The following is a 21,048-nucleotide window of genomic DNA, read 5'->3' as shown; positions in this document are numbered from 1 at the left end:
CATCAAAACCATCTATGTTTTTCTATATCCATCTTCTTAATCTATCCATGTGATTTGTTTGATTCTGAGTTTGGATGCGACTATCTGAGTAGAGCTCTGTCACTTTATATGAATTTTAGTATGCTTGAGTGCGAACTCGTGTACAACAATTGGAATTTCGCATCAGGGTACTTCCTCCTGTAGTCAATAAGTATGCCAACCAAGGAAATTATTTAGTGCCTCCCAAGGTTCTGTGTAGATAGCTAGGGTCTGGAGTACAAAGGTTTTGTGAGTATACCTTTGGTAAGCCCTCCGAAGACAACACTCCGCCACTAGAGACACCTATCTAGGGGTTTAAAGGCTTATTGCATACGCCAAATGCAATCGACGATGCCTGCGACAGTGAGTTAGGAATTTATTTTATTTAATTTTCTCGAGGACTAGCAAATAATAAATTTGGGGGTATTTGATAGACGCATTTATGTGTCTCTTTTGATCCCAATTGTATATATTGTTAGTGCTCGATTTTGTGCTTATTTGGTTATTTTATGTCTTTGTAGGTGTTTTTTGAGAAATAAGATTTTGCGGCGAAATTGGCTCGAAAAGCTGCTCGAGGCACCCCGGAGGAAAGTTGCTAAACGGACCCAATAATTGGCTAAGGAGCACCCAAGGTTATGTGTAACCCAAATTTGTCCACAACACCCAGATTTGTCCCCAGCACCCATTTCCAATAAAAATATCTCTGGAAGTTTTGGCAATCGTGATTTGGAGGAGTTTGAGGTCGATTAAACCTATGATTTTCATAGGATAGACTCCTTATGGGTATAGGAATCTGATATGGGTGTTGAAATCGATTAGACTGGGCTCAATCGACGAATTTTTATCACAACAGAAATATATGGAAAGTCACGTGTGTGACCTGTTTTAGGGGATTTAGAGAGATTAAAGTGCTATGAACCTTCACAAAGATTTGTATTTATATAATGAAGAGTTTAGAATAAAAAGGAAAGCTCAGAAACACGTAGAAATTCTAAAACAAGAAATTGCCGCAACTTTGCCGTGAAGAGAGGGGAAGAGATTTTGGAAGAATTGGGAGAGACTTAATCGGTATTTTTGATATAAATAGATTGTTTGGGTCATATAAAAGGGGTGTCTAGAGTTTGGGGATCTGAGGAGGGCCAGAGAAGAAGAAATCAGAGTTTTATCAAACTTTGTTTCTGCTGCTGCTGCACATCTCAAGAACACGAAGAACATTGACGCACGAAAAACAGTCGCAGAATAGTATCGTTGTTCAACAGCAGAAGAGAAGTAACGTTTATATACAACAGGTAATCATTGTTCCTCTTTGTACCAGAGATCTGTAACACTTTTACGATGTTGCAAATCAGCTGCTTTATACCTTTCACTCTTTTAATCAACTTTTGAGCAACAAACATGTATTTTGAGCAAGTGATTAATATGAGGAGCTAAACCCCAACACTGGGATGACGGAAAAAGCCATATTTCATGCATATGGTAATTATATTTAATTATTTTTATGACTTTTTGCATTAATTTAATCGTTTTATGATTTTTCTTAATTAGTTGTGAAGCCGTATGATGATGTATGCTTGGTCTAAGTGCTTTTGATGCATCATGCTAGTGATTTACAGTTAATATTTTTAAAATCTATCCTATCAAAGAATTAGAGTCAGTAAACAAGAGCTATAATTGTCTAAGAATTAATTTTTGAACCACATGTATGAGGTTTGGTGGAATCCTGAGTCTGAGTAATCTCTTGACATTGTGACAAACCTTGTGTATATATTGTCTTTATTTTTATTGTTTTCCATTTTTAAATCTGAAATCAGTCCCAATAAGTCCGAGAAACGAACACTTTACTTACCACTACAAAATTACATCACAAGATGATCGAGAAAGTAATGTCGAAAAAGCACTCCAGAGAAGAAAGGATAGACAGGTTGCATCGAGCCGCATGAGCTCCTTTCAAACTGAATATCAGAGAATTCCGTCCGCCAATGAATTTTCAAGTTCCAAAGTTGCCAGAATTCGATGAGAAAACGGATGATCCAGATAAGCATGTTTTACACTATGAAACTTCCATGACTCTACGGCAGTACATCGATGAGTTGATGTGCAAAATGTTTCCACGGTCACTGGCTGGTAGATCAATAAAGTGGTTCAATCAGCTCCCGACACAGTCGATCGTTACTTACCATGAGATGGTTGGAGAATTATTCTTTCACTACAAGTACAACAGACGTGATTGGAAGGGATGCCACACATTGTTCCTTATAGGAATTCGGAAGGAAGAAAGCATCAGACAGTTTACTCGACGCTTCAAGCAAGATTTGGCTGATGTGGATGGTGCCAACGACCAAATCGTAATCGAAGCTTACAAACAGGAATACCAATATGATCAAAGAGGTGTGTACGGTTCCTTAGTCAAGATACCACCAAAGACTCTGGAAGAACTGTATGATCCAGCAGAAGAATACGCTCGAGTTGAGGATGACTCCAAATCTCGAGAGACAAGAGATGTTAACAGATCATCCAATCATCCAAATGATGGGAAGAAAGACAAGTCAAAGAACCGTTCGAGCGAATAGCATAACGATCGAGGTGAAGTTCGGGAGAACAACCAAGGTGAACGAATAAAAACTGGATATCATAAATATCATGATATGAAGCTGACACCGTTGAACATATGGCTTACAGAGTAGTATGAGAAAATAAGCAAGGATTTTAGCCCCCCTCGGCCTTTTCCATCGGGGACACATGATAAACGTGATAAGATCAAATACTGCAACTTTCACAAAGACCATGGTCACAAGTTCGAGAATTTTCGCTCTTTACAGATCGGGGTCCAGCGAATGATAGACGCTGGAAAGCTACAAGAGAACTGAAAAAGGATTTTGGGAAGGGTCCTGGACAATGTGGCACAACACATGTGATTAACGCACATGTGATTAACGTCAGTCACACCAGGATCCATTTAATGACCAGGCAGGCATCGGAAGATGAGACCAGGAGAAAGCTCAGACAGTTAAAAGAATGGTACTTGAAAAATCATATCGATTTTGTCAATGGAAATGGAGAAGAAATTCGGGAGCTTGGATGAACAAAGATCGAGTTCTCTAAAGCAGATATGATAGGTGTATATGCTCCCCACAATGATGCTATCGTTATAACTGCTTGGATTGGCATGTTTCGTGTACACCATATTCTAGTGGATACAGGAAGATCAGTGAGCGTGATGTTTTCAGGAGCCTATTCCTATATGAATCTCCCACACGACTTGATCTAAGAGGATGAAAATCCAATTATCGGTTTCAGTGGAGAAGTTACAAAGGCGATTGGAAAAGTGAAGATACCTATAACAGTGGCTGACAAGTCAATTTTAGGCAATTTCTTGTTGCTTGATTTTCGATCTCCCTACAATGCGATTATAGGACGAGACTGACTGCATAAGATCGGTGCGGTCACATCCTCATATCATCAGTGTCTGAAGTTTATTACCCCTGAAGGAGTCGTGAAAGTTAGAAGCGACCAGATGACCGGCCGAAAGCGTCACGAGAATGCTATGGATGAGTACAAGAAGTCAGAAGTTAGCGCGAACCAAATCCTACGAGTCGAACAGAAATAGAAATTACAGAATCCTCTCCCTCCAGAATCATATATGGGAGAGGACGCAGCTGAACCCCCAACAGTTGAGAAACTGATCGAGGTCAAGATTGGAGATAAGAAGCACAAAACAACGTTCGTAGGGGCAGATCTTCCTGCAAACGAACATGATGGTTTTATTACATTGCTAAGGGAAAACGCCAAAGTTTTCGCATGGAGTTTTGCTGAGATGCCTGGGATAGATCCGAATGTAGCTTGCAACATGCTAAATATCGATGAGAAGTTCCATCCAGTTCGTCAGAAAATCAGAAATATGGCGCAAAGCAAAAAAGATGGAGTTACTGTAGAAGTCGAAAAGCTGTTGGAAGCAGGCTTTATTCGACCAGTGCAATATCCTCGCTGGCTGTCTAATGTTATACCCGTTCCAAAGAAGAATGGTAAAATTCATGTCTGTATCGATTTTACTGATTTGAATAAAGCATGTCCGAGTGATCCGTACCCGCTACTGTGGATAAGAGATTTGGTGGATGCAACCTCAGGGTAGGGAGACTCTCATTCATGGACGGTTTTTCGGGGTATAACCAAATACCTTTGTTCGAGGAAGATCAAGAGCATACTGCATTTGTGACTGACATAGGAGTTTACTGCTATACTGTAATTCCATTCGGTCTAAAGAACACAGGGGCGACCTATCAACATTTGGTAGACCATATGTTCAAGGATCTGATTGGGAATAGGGCTGCACAAAACCGACTCAACCCACCAACCCAACCCACACCCGCCTGAAATTACCCACACCGACCCAACCCACCTAGGAGCGGGTCGACTATGGATCACAACATCAAAACCCGTCGTATGGTGGGTCGACTGTGGGTGACAGCTTCCCTCACCCGACCCAACCCACCCACCTACCTAAATTTTTTTAAGTTAATTATAACCCTTAGATCACCTATCCTAGATGAACCACAGCCGTTGAAGTAATGATATATAATGCCCAAACCCTAATCATCGCTAACTTCTCTTCAGTTCCCTTGAATCCCTTCAGCAGCAGCCTCTTCTCTTCCTCTCAGACTCAGACTCAGTTTCTTTTCTTCACTTTCTCTTCGATTTGTAAATCTGTAACTGTAGTGTAATGTTCATTGTATTTTATGGTGGGTAACCCACCACCCACCCGATCCAACCCACCATAATGTGGGTCGGGTGAAAACCAACCCGTTGTAATGTTGGGTTGGTTGCGAGTGACAACTTTCGTTACCCACCATCAATGGGTTGGGTGGTGGGTGGGGCCAAAACCGACCCAAACCGATTCATGTGCATCCCTAATTGGGAAGACGATTGAAGAATATATCGACGATATGGTAGTGAAATCTGATCAAAATGAGTCGCATTTTCTTGATCTGCAGAAGATGTTTGATATCTTGAGGAAATATCGTATGAAGCTCAATCCAGCAAAATGTTCATTCGGGCTATCCTCGGGAAAGTTCCTTGGATACTTGATAACGCACGGAGGAATCGAGGAGAATCTGAAGCAAATCAGAGCCATCAGAGAGATGCCATCCCCAAGAACAAAGAAGGAGGTCCAGAAGCTAGAGGGACGATTAACAGCTTTAAATCGTTTCATTTCACGCTCGTCGGATCGATTTAAACCATTCTTTGATGTTTTGAAGAAAGCAGTGAATTTTGGTTGGACGGATGAGTGCAAAAAAGATTTCAATGAGATCAAACAGTATTTGTTAACTCCCCCAGTTTTGGCTGCACTGCTAGCAGATTTTCCTGTGGACGACATAGAAACGGTTGTCGGAGTAGAAGAGGAGTTGTTCAAACCCATAGAGTCAGTCACTGATCAGACTGGGGGCGAGTCCGCAATGGAGGTTGATACACTTGAGCCGCTATGGACTGTGTTCACTGATGGGTCATCAAAAGTTGGTGGAGATGGAGTTGGATGTGTCATCCTTACTCCCGAAGGTTCGAGGATCGAGAAAGCGACCAGATTGGGCTTTCGAGCTTCAAACAATGAAGATGAATATGAAGCAACAACTATCGGTTTAAAAGCTGCCAAACAGTTAGACGCGAAGAACGTGAAGCTGGTAACTGATTCTATGCTAGTAGTTAACCAGTTTCTAGGGACCTACAGAGCCAAGGAAGAGATGATGGCCTTATATTTGGATCATATGAGAGAGTTGGAAATTAATTCGACCGGTTCTCTATTGGGCAGCGACCACGGTTGGAAAACAGGCACGCAGATGTTTTAGCATATCTATCTTCCGAAGTCGATATTGATACCACCCGTTTCGTAGTAGTGGATTTCCAAGAGTTACCTAGCATCTCCGACATCCACTTTGTTCCGGCTCTCGAACACGCTAGTGGGGGCGAGAGGGAAACTACATCAGCACATAGATATGGCTAGAACATTGACATCAATATGGATGTTGACAGTCCAGTGATATATGATTCAAGCAATCCTACTGAAAACACTTCAGACTGGCGTCAACCTTTTGCTCGATATTTGACAACCGGTGAAATCCCAGAGATGAGCATCTCGCTTCAACAGTGAAGAAGAATGCATGGAGATATTTATTGAACGAGGGACATATATACCGCAAACCTGTAGCTTTGAAGCCATTTTTGCGATGCATATCAGCTGAAGAAGATCAACGGATATTGGCGGAGGCTCATGAAAGAATATGTGGCAACAATTCTGGAGGGCACAGTCTCGCGCACAGGATACTTACCCAAGGGTACTTCTGGACATACATGCAGAAAGATGCTAAAGAATACGCGCAGAAATGTGTGTCATGCCAAGAGCACGCTCCAATTCCTAAGAGGCTTGCCAACGAATTGCATCCAGTTTTAAGTCCATGGTCGTTCGCTAAGTGGGGACTAGACATCATAGGACCACTTCCCAAAGCTCCCGGAGGCGTTAAATTCGTACTAGTCGCTACTGATTATTTCACCAAATGGGTCGAAGCAATGTCATTGGTACATGTTACTAGACATGATGTGAAAAGGTTCATATGGGAGAATATCGTCTGTAGATGTGGAATCCCAGACGAGTTAGTTTTAGACAATGTGAAGCAGTTCGATTCTGGAGCGATCAAAGAATTCTGCAAGAACCTGAATATTTGCCACAATTTCTCAATTCCTTATTATGCTCATAGCAACGGGCAGGTAGAAACGACCAATCGCATTATAATGGACAATCTCAAGAAAAGGCTGGAGAAGGCGAAGGGAAAATGGACTGAAGAGTTCCGAGGAGTCTTATGGTCCTATTGAACAACCCCAAAAAGATCCACTGGATTTTCCCCATTCACGCTGGCTTATGGGACAGAGGTAGTCATACCCACCGAGGTACATCTAAAGACTACCAAAACTCGTGCTGTCAAATCGGGGAAAAATGACAGCATACTGGCTTTGGATAAAGAGTTGCTGGAATAACAAAGAGAAACATCCTTACATCAGTTGGTCTGGTACCAGCAGGCAATCAAGCTAAGCTATGATCGAAAAGTTAGAGAACGACCATTCAAACCAGGGGAATATGTCTTGAAGAAAACCCGGGCAACCACAATATAACCAAATTGTGGGAAGCTCAGAGCAAACTGGGAAGGTCCATACATAGTGAACATGCCAGAATTTCGTGACTCCTACTACCTAAGGAACCTCGATGGTACTCAAGATTCAAAACCATGGAAGCCATGGAATTCGTTCCATTTGAAGAAGTTTTATCATTAACTACATTCGCATAAGAGTAGTTTCAATCCTGTTGTGCTGCACTCTTTTTCCTTTATGATAGTTTTATCCCACTGGGTTTTCCACGTAAAGGTTTTAACGAGGCAGCTATTTTCGAGCAGTAGGTACTTATCTTGTTATTTCAATTCAGAAATTTAATTCAACATTATTTTGGTATTTCACACTCTATCAAAATTGTTCGTAATTAATTATAAGATACTGTGGATGTTAGAATCCACAATCAGTCCCTAATGGAAAGGAAAGAGCACTTCGAGCCTGCTGTCAACAACATCTCCAACACCTTGCAAATAGGGCAAATGCACAGTTCGAGCATTTTTTTCCCGTTCCAAACGTACCCCCATCATATGTGACATCAGTAAATGTCGCGAACATTTTCATCTGTCCAGGCATGTGAAAATGTAAACATCTCAACTCTGCGCGCATCTTGAATAGTAGGATTGGCCCCCTGCGCGAATTCAAGATAGCAGAAAAACTCAACTCCTCATTCCATGCGCGAGCAAAATGCAGCAGGGAAGTGCACCCTTGCGCGAGCATTGATCAGCATGACACCACTACATACTGGGGGCGAGTTATATATCACCTCAGACATTTGAGGGCGAGTTATGTAACACTCCAGCGCAATCATTACATTCCTGGGAGCAAGTTGCGTAACACTCCGAACAACGCACTTGGGGGCGAGCTCTGCAACACTCCAGAACGATACGAAATCAGTCGCCAGTAGAATTGGGGAACCCGAACTTCTTAACCCATAACAGGTTACAAACATAGAGGGTACAACAACAGGTGTCGGCGGCCATTTCCGGCCGGCCACAGTGATGTGTTCCTGTACTTCGCGGCGTGTTTTACTTTTATAGTCCTTGGATTTTTACGCCCCGATCGTTTACACTGGAGGATGTTTACACCCACCTAGTTGGAGTGAGTTGGCTCGCTGAGCCTAGACGAGTCCAGCTGTTGGCTCACTGATATTTCAGCCCAAGCCATTAACCCTTGCGGATTTTTATGCCCCATTGTGGGCTTAAGCAAACTTCTCTTCTTGGGCTTGACATTTTACACTATTTCTTGGGCATATGATCTCTTACACCCATTTTGCTTAGCTAGTTCCATAATCCAGAGGAATGTTCTTGAAGGTTCTAGAATATGTTCTGGAATATGCCAGGAGGCATGCAGAGAAAATCAATACAATTTATGATTGAGGAGGCATGCAGGGAAAATGAATGCAATTTATGCCAGGAGGCATGCAACATATAAATAGAGGGGTCCACCACCCTAAAAGATATGCAATCTTCCCCACTAAACTAATCTGTGAAAAACCTAAGCTAACTTAAGCATCAGAGGGGTTTTTGCAGGTACCCCCAACACAATTTACTTGGAGAAAAAAACAGCGGATCCATCATCAACAAATCACCATTAAATTCGTGGTTGAGGTAGAGGATATTTTACCATACAAACAGTGCATAAGGGAAATCAATGTAAATTTGGCTAATAAAGGTAATGTGCTTACAATTAAAATTTAGATTGGAAGATGTCATTATGGGGTGTAAGTAATAATTGTACTTCTGTTTTTGTTTTTGTTAAAGTTTAGGTAACAAGGTTGCAGTAGTGGCCTTGTGGGAGAAAGTTAGGTATTGTGGTGGTTTCATGGTGTTGACTTGGTGGTTTTGACTTTTGACGGCAGTAATGTCGACAGATTGTGACAGAAATGAGTTCCAACCAAAATTTCGCAGGCATTGCATACACTATAAAATGCAAATCCTATGAGCTCATCCATTATTTGCTAATAAATAAAGATGCAGTACAACGTTTCTGGCGACATATTTGGTTCATACTTCATACAGCAAATTTGAAATAGACGTGCAAGGTGTTTTGTTAAATAAAGGAGAAATTTTGTAGACGGAAACCGTCTTTGATTTCTTATAAAATGATCAAGAACAGATCGGCTTGATATTATCCCTACCAATTTCTGGCCGGCAACCACATAACCTAGCAACAGTATAAATACAGGATCTTATTGATTTATAGATTTATCATAAAATTACTATCCAACTAGAGCTTATTGATCATGGCTATGTCACGAACCATATTCGTTCTCTTAATATCAATTACACTTATTGCAGTGTTCGTTGCTGCCTATAATGATGCTCCTGACAGTGCAACTGGATCAAAAGGTACTGGTGATCATACTAAGAAAGGATCGGGAGGTGCAATTATTTACGCCAGTGGCATGACAGCTATGGTTGCATTACTTGGAAGTATATTGATCTTTGTTTAATCAAATTTTTTACAAGTTATGTACATGTTCATCATTTTGGATCATCAATTTGAAGGGTTTGTTACTTACGTAAATACATGTAAATTTATTTTCAGTTGAATTAATAGAATTGTTTCCGTCAGACTCTAAAGTGTTGGGCATCTGTAAAATTTATTCAAAAATTCCTATGATCATCAAGACTCTGAAAGCTACAAGCCTCAGACGTGCTGGCAAGAATCATCTCAGCGTCAACTTACCCCCTTATTTACATTACATTTAGAATTTACATATGCGGCGTAAATGGTCTTTGATATCTTATACAACAAATTCTAGAAACTAGACGTGCAAGATATTATCCATCCAACTGGCAACACAATTCTAATTCAACAGTTGAGAACCACCACTATTGTTTACGTATGCCTGCAAGCTAAAACCTTGACCCTATAAGTTCAGGATCTATTCTCTCATTGATTTATAGATCTTAATTTCATAGAGTTACTTTACCATCCATTTTAGAGCTTAATGATGGCTATCACACGAGCCATATTCGTTCTAATAATGTCCTTTGCTCTTATTGCAATGTGCGCTGCACAATACGAAAGTACTACTGACGGTACTGGATCAAAAGGTACTGAGAAGGTATCAGGAGGTGCAATAGTTCATGCCAGTATCATCACAGCTATGGTTGCATTACTTGGTGGAGGTCCATTGATCAAAAAATTACAAGTTTGTATATGTTCATCATTTTGGGTTATCTACATGTAAGTCTATTGTGAGTTGAATGAATAAAATGTACAGTATCTGTTTTTGTACCTATTTATTGCAAGCAACTCTAAATTGTCAGGCTTCTTTATGGAGTACTTTTCGTTTGTTAATCGGAGAAAAATGGTTTGCCGAATATTTGGGGGAACCCCAAAGCTAATTAGAAACATTAAAATTTAACATTATGAGTTAGATTCATTAAGACTGTAAAAGTTTCAAGCCTTGGACGAAGGTCTGTTAGAACTCTCACCGAAATGATCGCTTGACCGACGGATATTTCCGTAAAACATCCTGCAAGAGAGAAAAAACAGGGACCCACATTACTTTGCACCTATTCCGATATTGAGAACGCACCTAAAGGCCATTGGATTGCTACTCGGGATATATTGTGGGAGAAAACTGCAGTAAGTCCGGTGTCTCCCTTCACACACGACAAGGTGAAAGATTATATATCTGATTATAGTTGAATGGAGCTCTTCACACATTCATATATCTGATTATAGATGTCCAAGATGCAAAATTAAATTTGAAACGATTATGCACATCCTGGTAACCTGCAATTGTCTTACTAGAGTTAGAGTTTGGAGACATGGAAATGTACAAACAAACCAGTTTCAAAATTTCACTTTTTACCACTGGGTTAGATTTTGGCTTCAGCTCAATCCTTATAAAGATGCATCTGATAGAATCGATAAATTCCCACTAATTGTGTGCTTGATGTGGTCCATCTGGACTAACCGGAATGATTTAGTTCATAATGAGAAATTAGAAGAACCGGCTGCTGTTTTAGCAAGAGCAAAATCAATGATGCTGAGCTATATTAAAACCCCATCGCTACAGAGAATATCTGCAATCTCTTCACCGCAACTAGATTCATCTCTGGTCGTCCCACCTAAGGATTGGACCAAAATAAATACTGATGGTGCTTGGAACCCAAACTCTCAGAGTGGAGGAATGGCTTTCATTCTTAGAGATTCAAACCATACATTTATTCAGGGGCGGAGGCACATGAAAGGGTGGGTGTGCAATTGCCCACCGTGGTTACCAAACTCCTTTACTGGGTATCAATTTCTCTAGGCCCAAAATTGAAGTTTAGAATTTTTGCACCCCCAATAAAAATAACTTTGCACCCCTTTTAGAAAGCTCCCTATGTTAAAGCTAAACAAAAACCGAGAATCCCATTATCTATCAACTGTGCACACTTCAAAAACATCCATGAGAGGATCACCGATCATTCGAAGAAGAATTTATTGCAGATTTAGGCCAACTCCTTAATTACTACCAGGGTTAACGGTTTTGAAGTTTTTGGAGTGAATATCAGAGGGTTCGTTTAGGAGAAAATTATTTTTGGAGTGGATATCATGTGTAATGATTTTTTTTTTGAGTTTTTGTCTGTGTACGGTGGATTTTGGTTTGTCCACCTTTTTTCAAAATCCTAACTCCGCTCCTGCATTTATTTATGTTCAGTCAATTTACATGGTATGTTTCTCTGCAGAAGAAGCAGAGACTCGAGCAATCAGAGATGCCTTGATAGTGGCTTTGGGAAAGAGGCTTGATAGAATCATTGTTGAGAGCGACGCTTTTGTTATTTTGGAGCAAATAAACAAGAAGACCTTTATGGAAAATCAGAGAACCCACTGTCTGTTACAGGACATTAAAACCTTAATTATCCAGTTTAAATTTATGTCATTTATATTTGTTAACCGTGTTGCAAATGGAGTCGCTCACGATCTAGCTCAATGGGCTAAAACTAACGTAAGCCATATGGCTTGGTTTTTGCCCCTATTTGGATCATAGGGACGACAATATGTAATTTCTCGGTCCGTTGCTTATAAAAAACACTTTTGTTATAGGGAGGGAGTTTTTGGATCACGGGAATGGAAAAATCGGGTTCAACTCAGCAAAGGGAGACGAGTCTAAAGTATCAACCGAATCGGACAAATTCACCCTATATAAACTATTACATGATTCTCGATAAGAAAATCTTTGGTTCTTACTCTCAACTCCGATAATGAAAAACAAACTCTAGAGATATTTTTCAAAGTCGTCTGAAATTTTTTATTCAAATTATCTTTAGGTGTTGTTCAAGGCTTATCTTACAATTTGATAATGTTGGGATATATATATTTAAAAACATAGTCTTTTAATTTATATCAAACTTAGAGAAATAATGTGGTGGTATTATTTTGGGCTCCCACACTTAGACTTGGGTTCAAGTCTCACCCCATGAAATTTAACTAGGTATATTTATATATCTATATTATTTATTTAAATCCGGGAGAACGGGGCCTTGGGCCTTGGGAGGCCTGGTGATTCAAAAACTGAATTTTTGCAGATTAAACTCTTGATTTCCAAAAACGGTTTTTTCAACTTAATATTCTCCAATTAATTCTATTAATTTTTGGTAATTATATTGTTACCGTTTTGTGACTGTTATGGAGGATTTTCAGTGAACACTAATTGCAAACTTGATTTTCATTAAAACCGTATTAATTTCTTTTGAGTTATAAAAGAACAGTTTCTGGAGAAGATGAAATATAATTGTTTTTCATCTATTTTGAGTTGTGAGCAAGTGTAGAAAGAGTTGTTGTTGGTTCGATTTCTCACAGTGCAGAGAAATCGAACAAGAGAGTTATCAGCTGTTTTATCCCATAGGGTTTTCGACAAGAATCGACTGCTAGCACACAATCAAGAGGCAGAGTCGCGAAACACCTTAAAGATAGCGACCTAGTCCGCGACTCAGCTGTTTGAGATCCGTTTTGATTTTGTAAATTTTTTCCCACAGATAATCATCTAACAAACCTTAGAGATATTTAACCAAAAAATTATTCTGGGAAGAGGTTTTTAAGAACTTCTGAAGAACATTCATTAACCAAAAACATTGTGCCATAAATTGGGAGCCAAAGAGTTTCAATAATCAGAACAAACTCAGGAGTTACGAACTTATCACACTATCCAGGGTGAACTAGAATCCAAAAAATCTATGGAAGCAAACCTTTCTCGTACACTCTGATGTGCGTGAAAACCAGATGCCTCTTTTTCCAGATTGAACGAGAACCAGTTGCAGGGTGCAAGGAAGAAGAGAAAGAGCACTCATTGCTATTGCTTGGCAAGGCTTGTGTAAAAAAAATTTCTTTGTTGTTAGAGCTGTTTTTGGCTTTTTTATGGCTTCTTATTGCATTGGCTCCTATATCATTCCAAATCTGCTTTGAGTGTGTAGTTTAAACTTTAAACATATGATGCCACTAGATTTGGCAGACACACACAGCTCATCTTTAGAGGATAGTCTCTCTTGATTAACTCTCCAGCCATTTCAATCATTTTAGACCATCATGCATATTTTTTTTTCGAACCCTTGCCCATTGCATTAATCTTTTCAGTATATTTGTCACATATGCAAACAAACATAGGTTATTTCCTGGGACTTTTATTTCTCGTCCACGGAAAGTGAAAAGAAATCAGGATTTGTATATTCTCGGTGTACATGAACAAGAGAACGAGAAGCATTAATTCCAATGGAAGGAAAAATAAAATACACTCTTATTTCTAAACTTCAACTAGATGATTCCGGCAATAGAAAAAATTCTTCTATGTATTGATTCGTATAGGCTTTTCAAGAGCATATTGTAAAGTGGTCTGCACAAATTTACAAAAGAAAAAAATGCATAGCTATAACATCTAGCGTTGGTGGACCTTAGACAAATGGTTTTTCAACTTTCACTTGGTGACTAGTGTTTTTAACACTTCATTAAGAACACAGTTCTACCAAGATCCTTGAGTAGAAACCACCTAAGTCCTTATTCTTTGCTGATTTTATAAGACCACAAAACTTTGCGCCTTTTCAACACCCATAGACCATGTTTGTATCTCTTTCTCCAGACCCAAAACCCATCAGTTTTAGAAAATGTTCCTTCTCGGGATGTTCGGAGAACACTGAATAGTATATGGACATAGGAAGAGTTTCTTCGTTACCTTGAGAGCAGCAAATGGAACAACCTTAACATCAAAACAATAAGAATAAACAATCAAAACTGCAAGAAGAAGAAAAATGGACATGGAAGCTTTATACTATCATTAGAATGGCAGTGAAATGTTCTATTTCACCGTCGCTCAAGCGGTGGTGAATTGTTGCATATCACCATCACCTCCGTGGAAGAGAAATTTGGTATTCAATCCTTTTATTATGAACGTGAATTCTTTATTTCTCTTCTCCACGTACAAAAGAACCAAGGTATTGTGGAGTGAATTTTTCTTTTGACAAACATACATAGAAATAAGAGAGAATCATGATTTAATAATTTGGGCACGTGAGATTTTTCATTTTTAGCAAACTCCTGTACATTTGCAGACATAGTATCAAAAGATGTATCATTTGATACTCTCGGCTTTGAAAATGGTTCCCAACCTTTAAAATCTAAATATTCATCCATCATTGTTATAGTAACTTTGCCGAATATATATTTTTGGTGATGAAGTGTTCAAATGTTTGATGGTTATAAAATAAACGAAGCATAGATGAAACTGTGGTCTAAAGTTTATGATCATCCCTCGTTAATAGAAACAAAAGTGAAAGAAAAAAAGTGAAAGATTATACTCCCTCCCTACCACATATATGGTCGAAGAGACCAATTCTCTTAGATTAAGAAAATTATCTTGAATTCATTATTTTTCATGTTTTTTTTTATTTTATCCTTTGTCTTATGCTAACATAATTTTTTATGTGTAATAAATAAGGGTATTTGCGAGAAAATTCATCTTGAAAATAGGACTCCGTCTATCTATTGGTACAAAGAAAATTCAAAATTTCGCCCATACAATGGATATGGAGGGGTATAAAGAAGAAAATGAATGATTAAAATTAAAGGTCCATAACAATAGCATATCTAAGATTACTGGTTTCTGGAATTCAATTATTCTCGTAATTGTTTGCATAAATTGTGACTCACATAATAAAAAAAATGAAATATGAAAATATTTCCTTGTTCAATGCCAGCATGACGTTACGTAAAAGTTGAGGGTCACCATTACTAGTACCATAGCTACATGAGTGCCGCAGGTTAGAGAGTTTATCCTAATTATGACACTGTTTCTTGATGGCCAATGCCCAACCATCTTGGATAAGGTCTAGACTAGAGTGGTTAGTGACTCAGTAGTGGCTCAATATTCAAAAAGGTATTCAAGTACAAAAGGAAAACGAACTCCGGCATTTTGAAATATACTGCAAAGTCAAACTAGAACACACTACAACCGGCTGCATAAGGGTAGTGCTCAAACGGCCATGGGAATTTAAAAAGTATGTAGAGTTCAAACCTTGTCGGCCAATGGCCATACATGGTAACAATTTCTTTTTGGTTTTGTCGTGATCACTCTCAATCTGTCACTCCCATCAGAGTCAAATAAGGTGCCTCTAAGTGGAATGAGACCCATAAAGCTCTTCCATACCCGGTTAATCTTTTTGCTATAAGTAGGCAATATCAAATGTAAACGATAGCATCAACATGTCTTCCTTAATCCCTTTCTCTATTTTCTTCTTCACTATCATCTTCTTCTCATCATCTTTTGTAGCCGAGTCCGCTGTACCTTCTTCTAAGACCTTCAAATTCATAAATCAAGGAGATTTCGGCGATTATATAGTCGAATATGATGCCAATTACCGTGCTCTTGATTTGTTTAGTTCTCCTTTCCAACTCTGCTTCTATAACACGACTCCTAATGCATTCACCCTTGCTTTGAGAATGGGTTTGGTACGATCCGAGTCCATAATGAGATGGGTTTGGGACGCCAACCGTGGAAATCCAGTTCGCGAAAATGCCACATTGACATTTGGTACAGACGGTAACCTTGTGTTGTCCGATGCTGATGGTCAGATTGCTTGGCAGACTGGTACAGCTAACAAAGATGTTGTTGGTCTTAATCTTTTGTCAAACGGTAATATTGTGCTTTATGATAAGAGTGGAAAATATATTTGGCAGAGTTTTGAGCATCCAAGTGATACTCTTTTGGTTGGTCAGGGTTTACGTCCAAATGGTCCGAATCGGATCACTAGTCGTGTATCTGATGTTGATGGATCTGAGGGTCCTTATAGTTTTGTTCTAGAAAAGAGCAGACTTAATTTATATCTCAAAAGCAAAAACCTTAAGAAGCCATTACTCTACTACACATCTGACTGGTTTGGAACTAGTCAAGGCGTACTGACTCAGGTCTTGTTCAACGCAACACCAGAATCGGAAGAAGCTTATGCGTATGAGCTAACATTTGAATTTTTCGTAGCTAATTCTTCAACTGGAACATCAATTCTGACTAGACCCAAATACAACAGTACACTGTCTTTGCTCCGATTAGGGTTCGATGGTAGTCTAAAGGTCTACACATATTACGACAAAGTATCTCACGGTGCTTGGGAAGTGACATTCAGTTTGTTCGACTTAATAAATGGAAACAATGGTGTAAGCCAGTGTAAGTTACCAAGCAGGTGTGGGTCATTTGGTGTATGTGAAGATGAACAATGTGTTGCTTGTCCAACGGCTAATGGATTACTAGGGTGGTCCAAGAACTGTGCACCTCCAACGCTACGTAAATGTGATAATGGTAAAGCCAATAAAGTGGATTACTTTAAAGTCGTAGGTGTCGAACATTTTATGGATGATTATAACAAAGGCGAAGGATCTTTAGAATTGGATGAGTGTAGAAGTAAATGCAGCAAAGATTGCCAGTGTTTAGGCTTCTTCTACAAACAAGAATCTTCAAAGTGTTTGTTAGCCCCAGTGTTGGGAACTTTGAACAAAGTAGCTAACACTTCTCACGTTGCTTACATTAAAGTTTAATATACAATGTGTGTACCATATTAGAGGAAATCTAGAAATAAAAGAAAATAGTTTCTCAAGGGTTAAGCATTGAACATACAAAATTCAACTGAACTCTTTTACCGGCCGCAGCTGCCAAACCTGAAACCAAGGCTTTAGCTTCCGCACCTTAATTTTTATCAGCTTCGAAGTTATATTCCTTTTCGAAAGCACAACAACTTTTTTTAGAAAAGAAATGATTTCTTAAATAAGAAAAGTGTACAAAATTTAATACTATTTATGTTGGTCAAGTCTATTGTATTAAAAGAAAAAGTTATTCACATCTAAAATGACATCCTTAGTGTGATTATTATTTTTTCTATAATCTACCTAATATAAACAATTCAGAGGATCATATATCAATTAGTGAAGATATCTCAGGTGAACTGATACTATCAAGTAAACAAGGTATTTAAGATGCAAGTCACCGTGAAAATAAATACGATAATAAGATAAGTACAACTAAATTATCATGAACACAAAAGATTTTCGTGGTTTGACATTCATCTGCATCCATAGAATAATGAGTAGTTGAGTTTATTAATGTTTGAGTGTGGTTACAAGGTATGCAATGCTCTCAAAGGTATTAAAAAAACTAGAAGTTAAGAGCTCCCACTATCCCTTAGAGCAACCACAGTCGCGGCCAAATTTGGGGACTAAACTCAAATTTGGTTTCAAAATATGCCGCAACGGAAGGGACCAAACCCAAATTTGATCGCCAAAATTAGGGTTTGAGACCAAATGTGGTCGTTAACCCAGACTAAACGAAATATAGTGGGACGGAAGTATTAATAGCGTATGAAAGCAGACGAGATTTTAGTGACCGTATGAAATCAGACGGAAGTATAATTAACGTATGAATCAGGCGCATCTATAAACTCCGCCTAACCAAACGCATGTAATACATACGCCCCAACACAGACGTAGTTATATTGTACGCCCCAATGGGACGTTGGTATATTTTACGTCCCAATGGGACATTGCTTTAATGTACGCCCCAATGGGACGTTGGTATATTCACTCATTTAGTGGGCTAATACGTTATTAGAAGAAGATTAGTGGGCTAATACGTTATTAGAAGAAGATTAGTGGCTAATATTTATGTAAATTCACTAATCAGGCGGTCATTAAAAGTGCGCCTGAATCAGGCGGTCATTGAAAGTGCGCCTGAAATCAGGCGATCATTAAAAGTGCGCCTGAATTAGACGGACATTAAAAGTGCGCCTGAATCAGGCGCACATTAAAAATGCGCCTGATATCAGACGGTCATTAAAAGTGCGCCTGAATGAGGCGGACATTAAAAATGCGCCTGAATGAGACGGTCATTAAAAGCGCGCCTGAACTGGGACGGTCATTAAAAGTGCGCCTGAACTGGGGCGTTTGTTATACTTCCGCCTGACTAAAAATAGTCTTCCACGATTGTGGTTGCTCAGTGTAAAATGCCAATTTTTTTTAGCTTTTGGTCTGCTATTTGGCATTTGGTCGACTCCATGACTGTGGATGCTCTTAGCATTCCATAAATATAAGCTCTCTCTGGATATATTTTAGCATCAAGAACTTCTCAGTCACGGTTGACCGTATCACTACCAACATTGTTTTTTCTGTTTGATAGGCAATGTTTACAATTCAAAATTAGCTAAGTTCTTTGTATTTTTCTCTAATAATAATACTACTATTTTCATTATTCACATTATAATCATATCCGTGGCCCTTATAATTACTCAAATTTGGAGAACATATATCTAAATAGGGGATATCTTGTTAAAAAACAAAAACCTTCAAAAAAAAAAATTTGAAATAATGTATCCATAAAACATGAACTAAAGCAAAAACATTTGTGCAAAGAGAAACAAATACCTGCAAGAATGTTGGATCTTCAAGCCACTGCCTGACAGACATGAGTTTAGTGCTCTCTTCCTTCCACTCATTAGCAATCACAACTATAACACGATTAGCCGTGACTTCAGCTCTAGTTTAGGTCTCCCTCTAAATCTTCTACTCATCCTAGAAAATTTTGGAAAACAAAAATAATTATCCAGACATTTGTTATCAGTATTTAAAGTGTGTGCTAGGTAACTTGAAATTTTTTTTAAGTTTCTATGAAGAAAAAGTAAAAAGAAGGAATTCTGGAGAGATTATTGTAACAATTTATACTTTATAGTCAAACTCCAAGCTATATATTATTATTAATTAATATTATCTTCGATGTTGATACTAAATGATTTTTGAAGGCTAGATTTAACATCACCTGGATTAACCCCAGCGCAACCTGCAATGTGCAATTAGGCTGGCCCTTAAACTCTGAACTTATGGACAGAATGAAGTAAGCTAAATGCACAATTAAAATGCAGTACGGAGATAAGAGTCACTTTGGTAACATCAAACATCCACCATCCATCTTTTGGCATCATCTTCAAGATTTCTTCTTGCATGACAACCACATAACATGACAATTAACCTTTATTTGACGTAGAAGCTAGCCAGAGCGGCAAAATAAATTGGAAAAGTAATATTAGTTTTCATAGCTTGAATTGGGTTAGCATTAGCCATTAGTACATATAACAGGAAATGTTTCCAACAAAGTGAACATTAGATGAACAAATGCTAACCAAGTTCAGCTAGGAGCAGCATTCTCTGCCTCTGTGGCATCGATAGTTGGGTGAAGTTAAGAAACCAAGCCATTTCAAGAATGATAAAGTCATTATTACTAAAATCCTTTCACTGGTAACTCATCTTAACTGACCTAACTCCAGTCTTAAAAGAATTGAATTTCACAAACATCTGTATTCTTAAGCTACTCCTACTTGCATAAATATAATGGACCAATCAATTAAAAGGAAATGAAAGCAAATGATCAAAATTATATAGGAACCATTGGACCACTCTTAAGTAGGTGATCTTATTACCATGTTTGATCAAGTTACACATGTAGTACTTCAGGCATTAACGATGCACTCATTTGTAGTGGCTGAAGCATCAAAGTTCTTTTTTACAACAGCTAGCTAATTTATTAGAAAATAATGGGTGCAGAACTGTATCTCATACCCTGCCAAATATCCATCAAAATTTAATTTCACAAAAAAACTAAATAAGGAAACAACAGTTTAAAAGAGCAAAAAATTGTACAACAAAAAAGAGCGCAAAAAACTGTACAACAACAGAGAAGGTAGAACTGCATAATCAAATAGAAGGAAAGCACGAACAAAGAAAAGTAAGAGTTTTCTGATTGCAAAAGGAAGGGGTTTAGGGATACCTACCAACAAAAAGAAAATTCAGCAAGTGTGATGTCTATCGAGCTTTCTGATTGCAAAAGGAAGGGGTTTAGGGACACCTACCAACAAAAAGAAAATTAGCGATAAAACATGAATTTTAGAAAGTGAAGTTCTTGTGGTAAGATGTTCATCGATACTGTTTAGCTCCGAAATCAAAATCCAAACGAAAATAATGAAAGATGATGTAAAACGGTTTTACCAATTAGGGTTTTATTTGCGCGGTTGTTTGAGCAACCATACCTACTTTAATAAAAAGGGTTAAGTGCCAAAATGCCCCAATTTGGACTACAACGTTGTGAAAATGCCCCAGACGTTAGGCAAAAGATCAAAATGCCCCAATCCGTTACGTTTTCCTATAATAGTCAAAATGGGGCATTTTGATCACTCTTGACTGGTCAACGGTGTTGTGAAATATCTTTTTTGTCCTTGGACAGAAATATCGCCCGACTTGCTGTCACACGTGTGCTAAAAAATTCATAACACGTGTAGACTTCAAACTGATGACACGCGTGCAATGTAAACTGATCCATGGATGAGATACCTGTACTACCCGTGTGGTTCGCACGAATACTTC

At 38.6% G+C, this 21,048-nt stretch overlaps 2 protein-coding genes across 2 annotated transcripts; both read left to right on the top strand.

The window, feature by feature from the left end:
- The first annotated feature begins 1,997 nt into the window (after window positions 1-1,997).
- On the top strand, window positions 1,998-2,588 carry LOC113324704. Its single transcript, XM_026572999.1, has one exon. The coding sequence runs from the start codon at window positions 1,998-2,000 to the stop codon at window positions 2,586-2,588; it is 591 nt and encodes a 196-aa protein (XP_026428784.1).
- A 13,255-nt stretch (window positions 2,589-15,843) lies between these two features.
- On the top strand, window positions 15,844-17,243 carry LOC113320733 (EP1-like glycoprotein 2). Its single transcript, XM_026568626.1, has one exon. The coding sequence runs from the start codon at window positions 15,859-15,861 to the stop codon at window positions 17,182-17,184; it is 1,326 nt and encodes a 441-aa protein (XP_026424411.1). The 5' UTR covers window positions 15,844-15,858; the 3' UTR covers window positions 17,185-17,243.
- The last annotated feature ends 3,805 nt before the right edge of the window (window positions 17,244-21,048 follow it).

This window comes from Papaver somniferum, chromosome 11, assembly GCF_003573695.1.
Source record: "Papaver somniferum cultivar HN1 chromosome 11, ASM357369v1, whole genome shotgun sequence".
Lineage (NCBI taxonomy): Eukaryota > Viridiplantae > Streptophyta > Magnoliopsida > Ranunculales > Papaveraceae > Papaver > Papaver somniferum.
The sequence above is the reverse complement of the archived record's forward strand: the minus strand, read 5'-3'. Positions and strand labels throughout refer to the sequence as shown.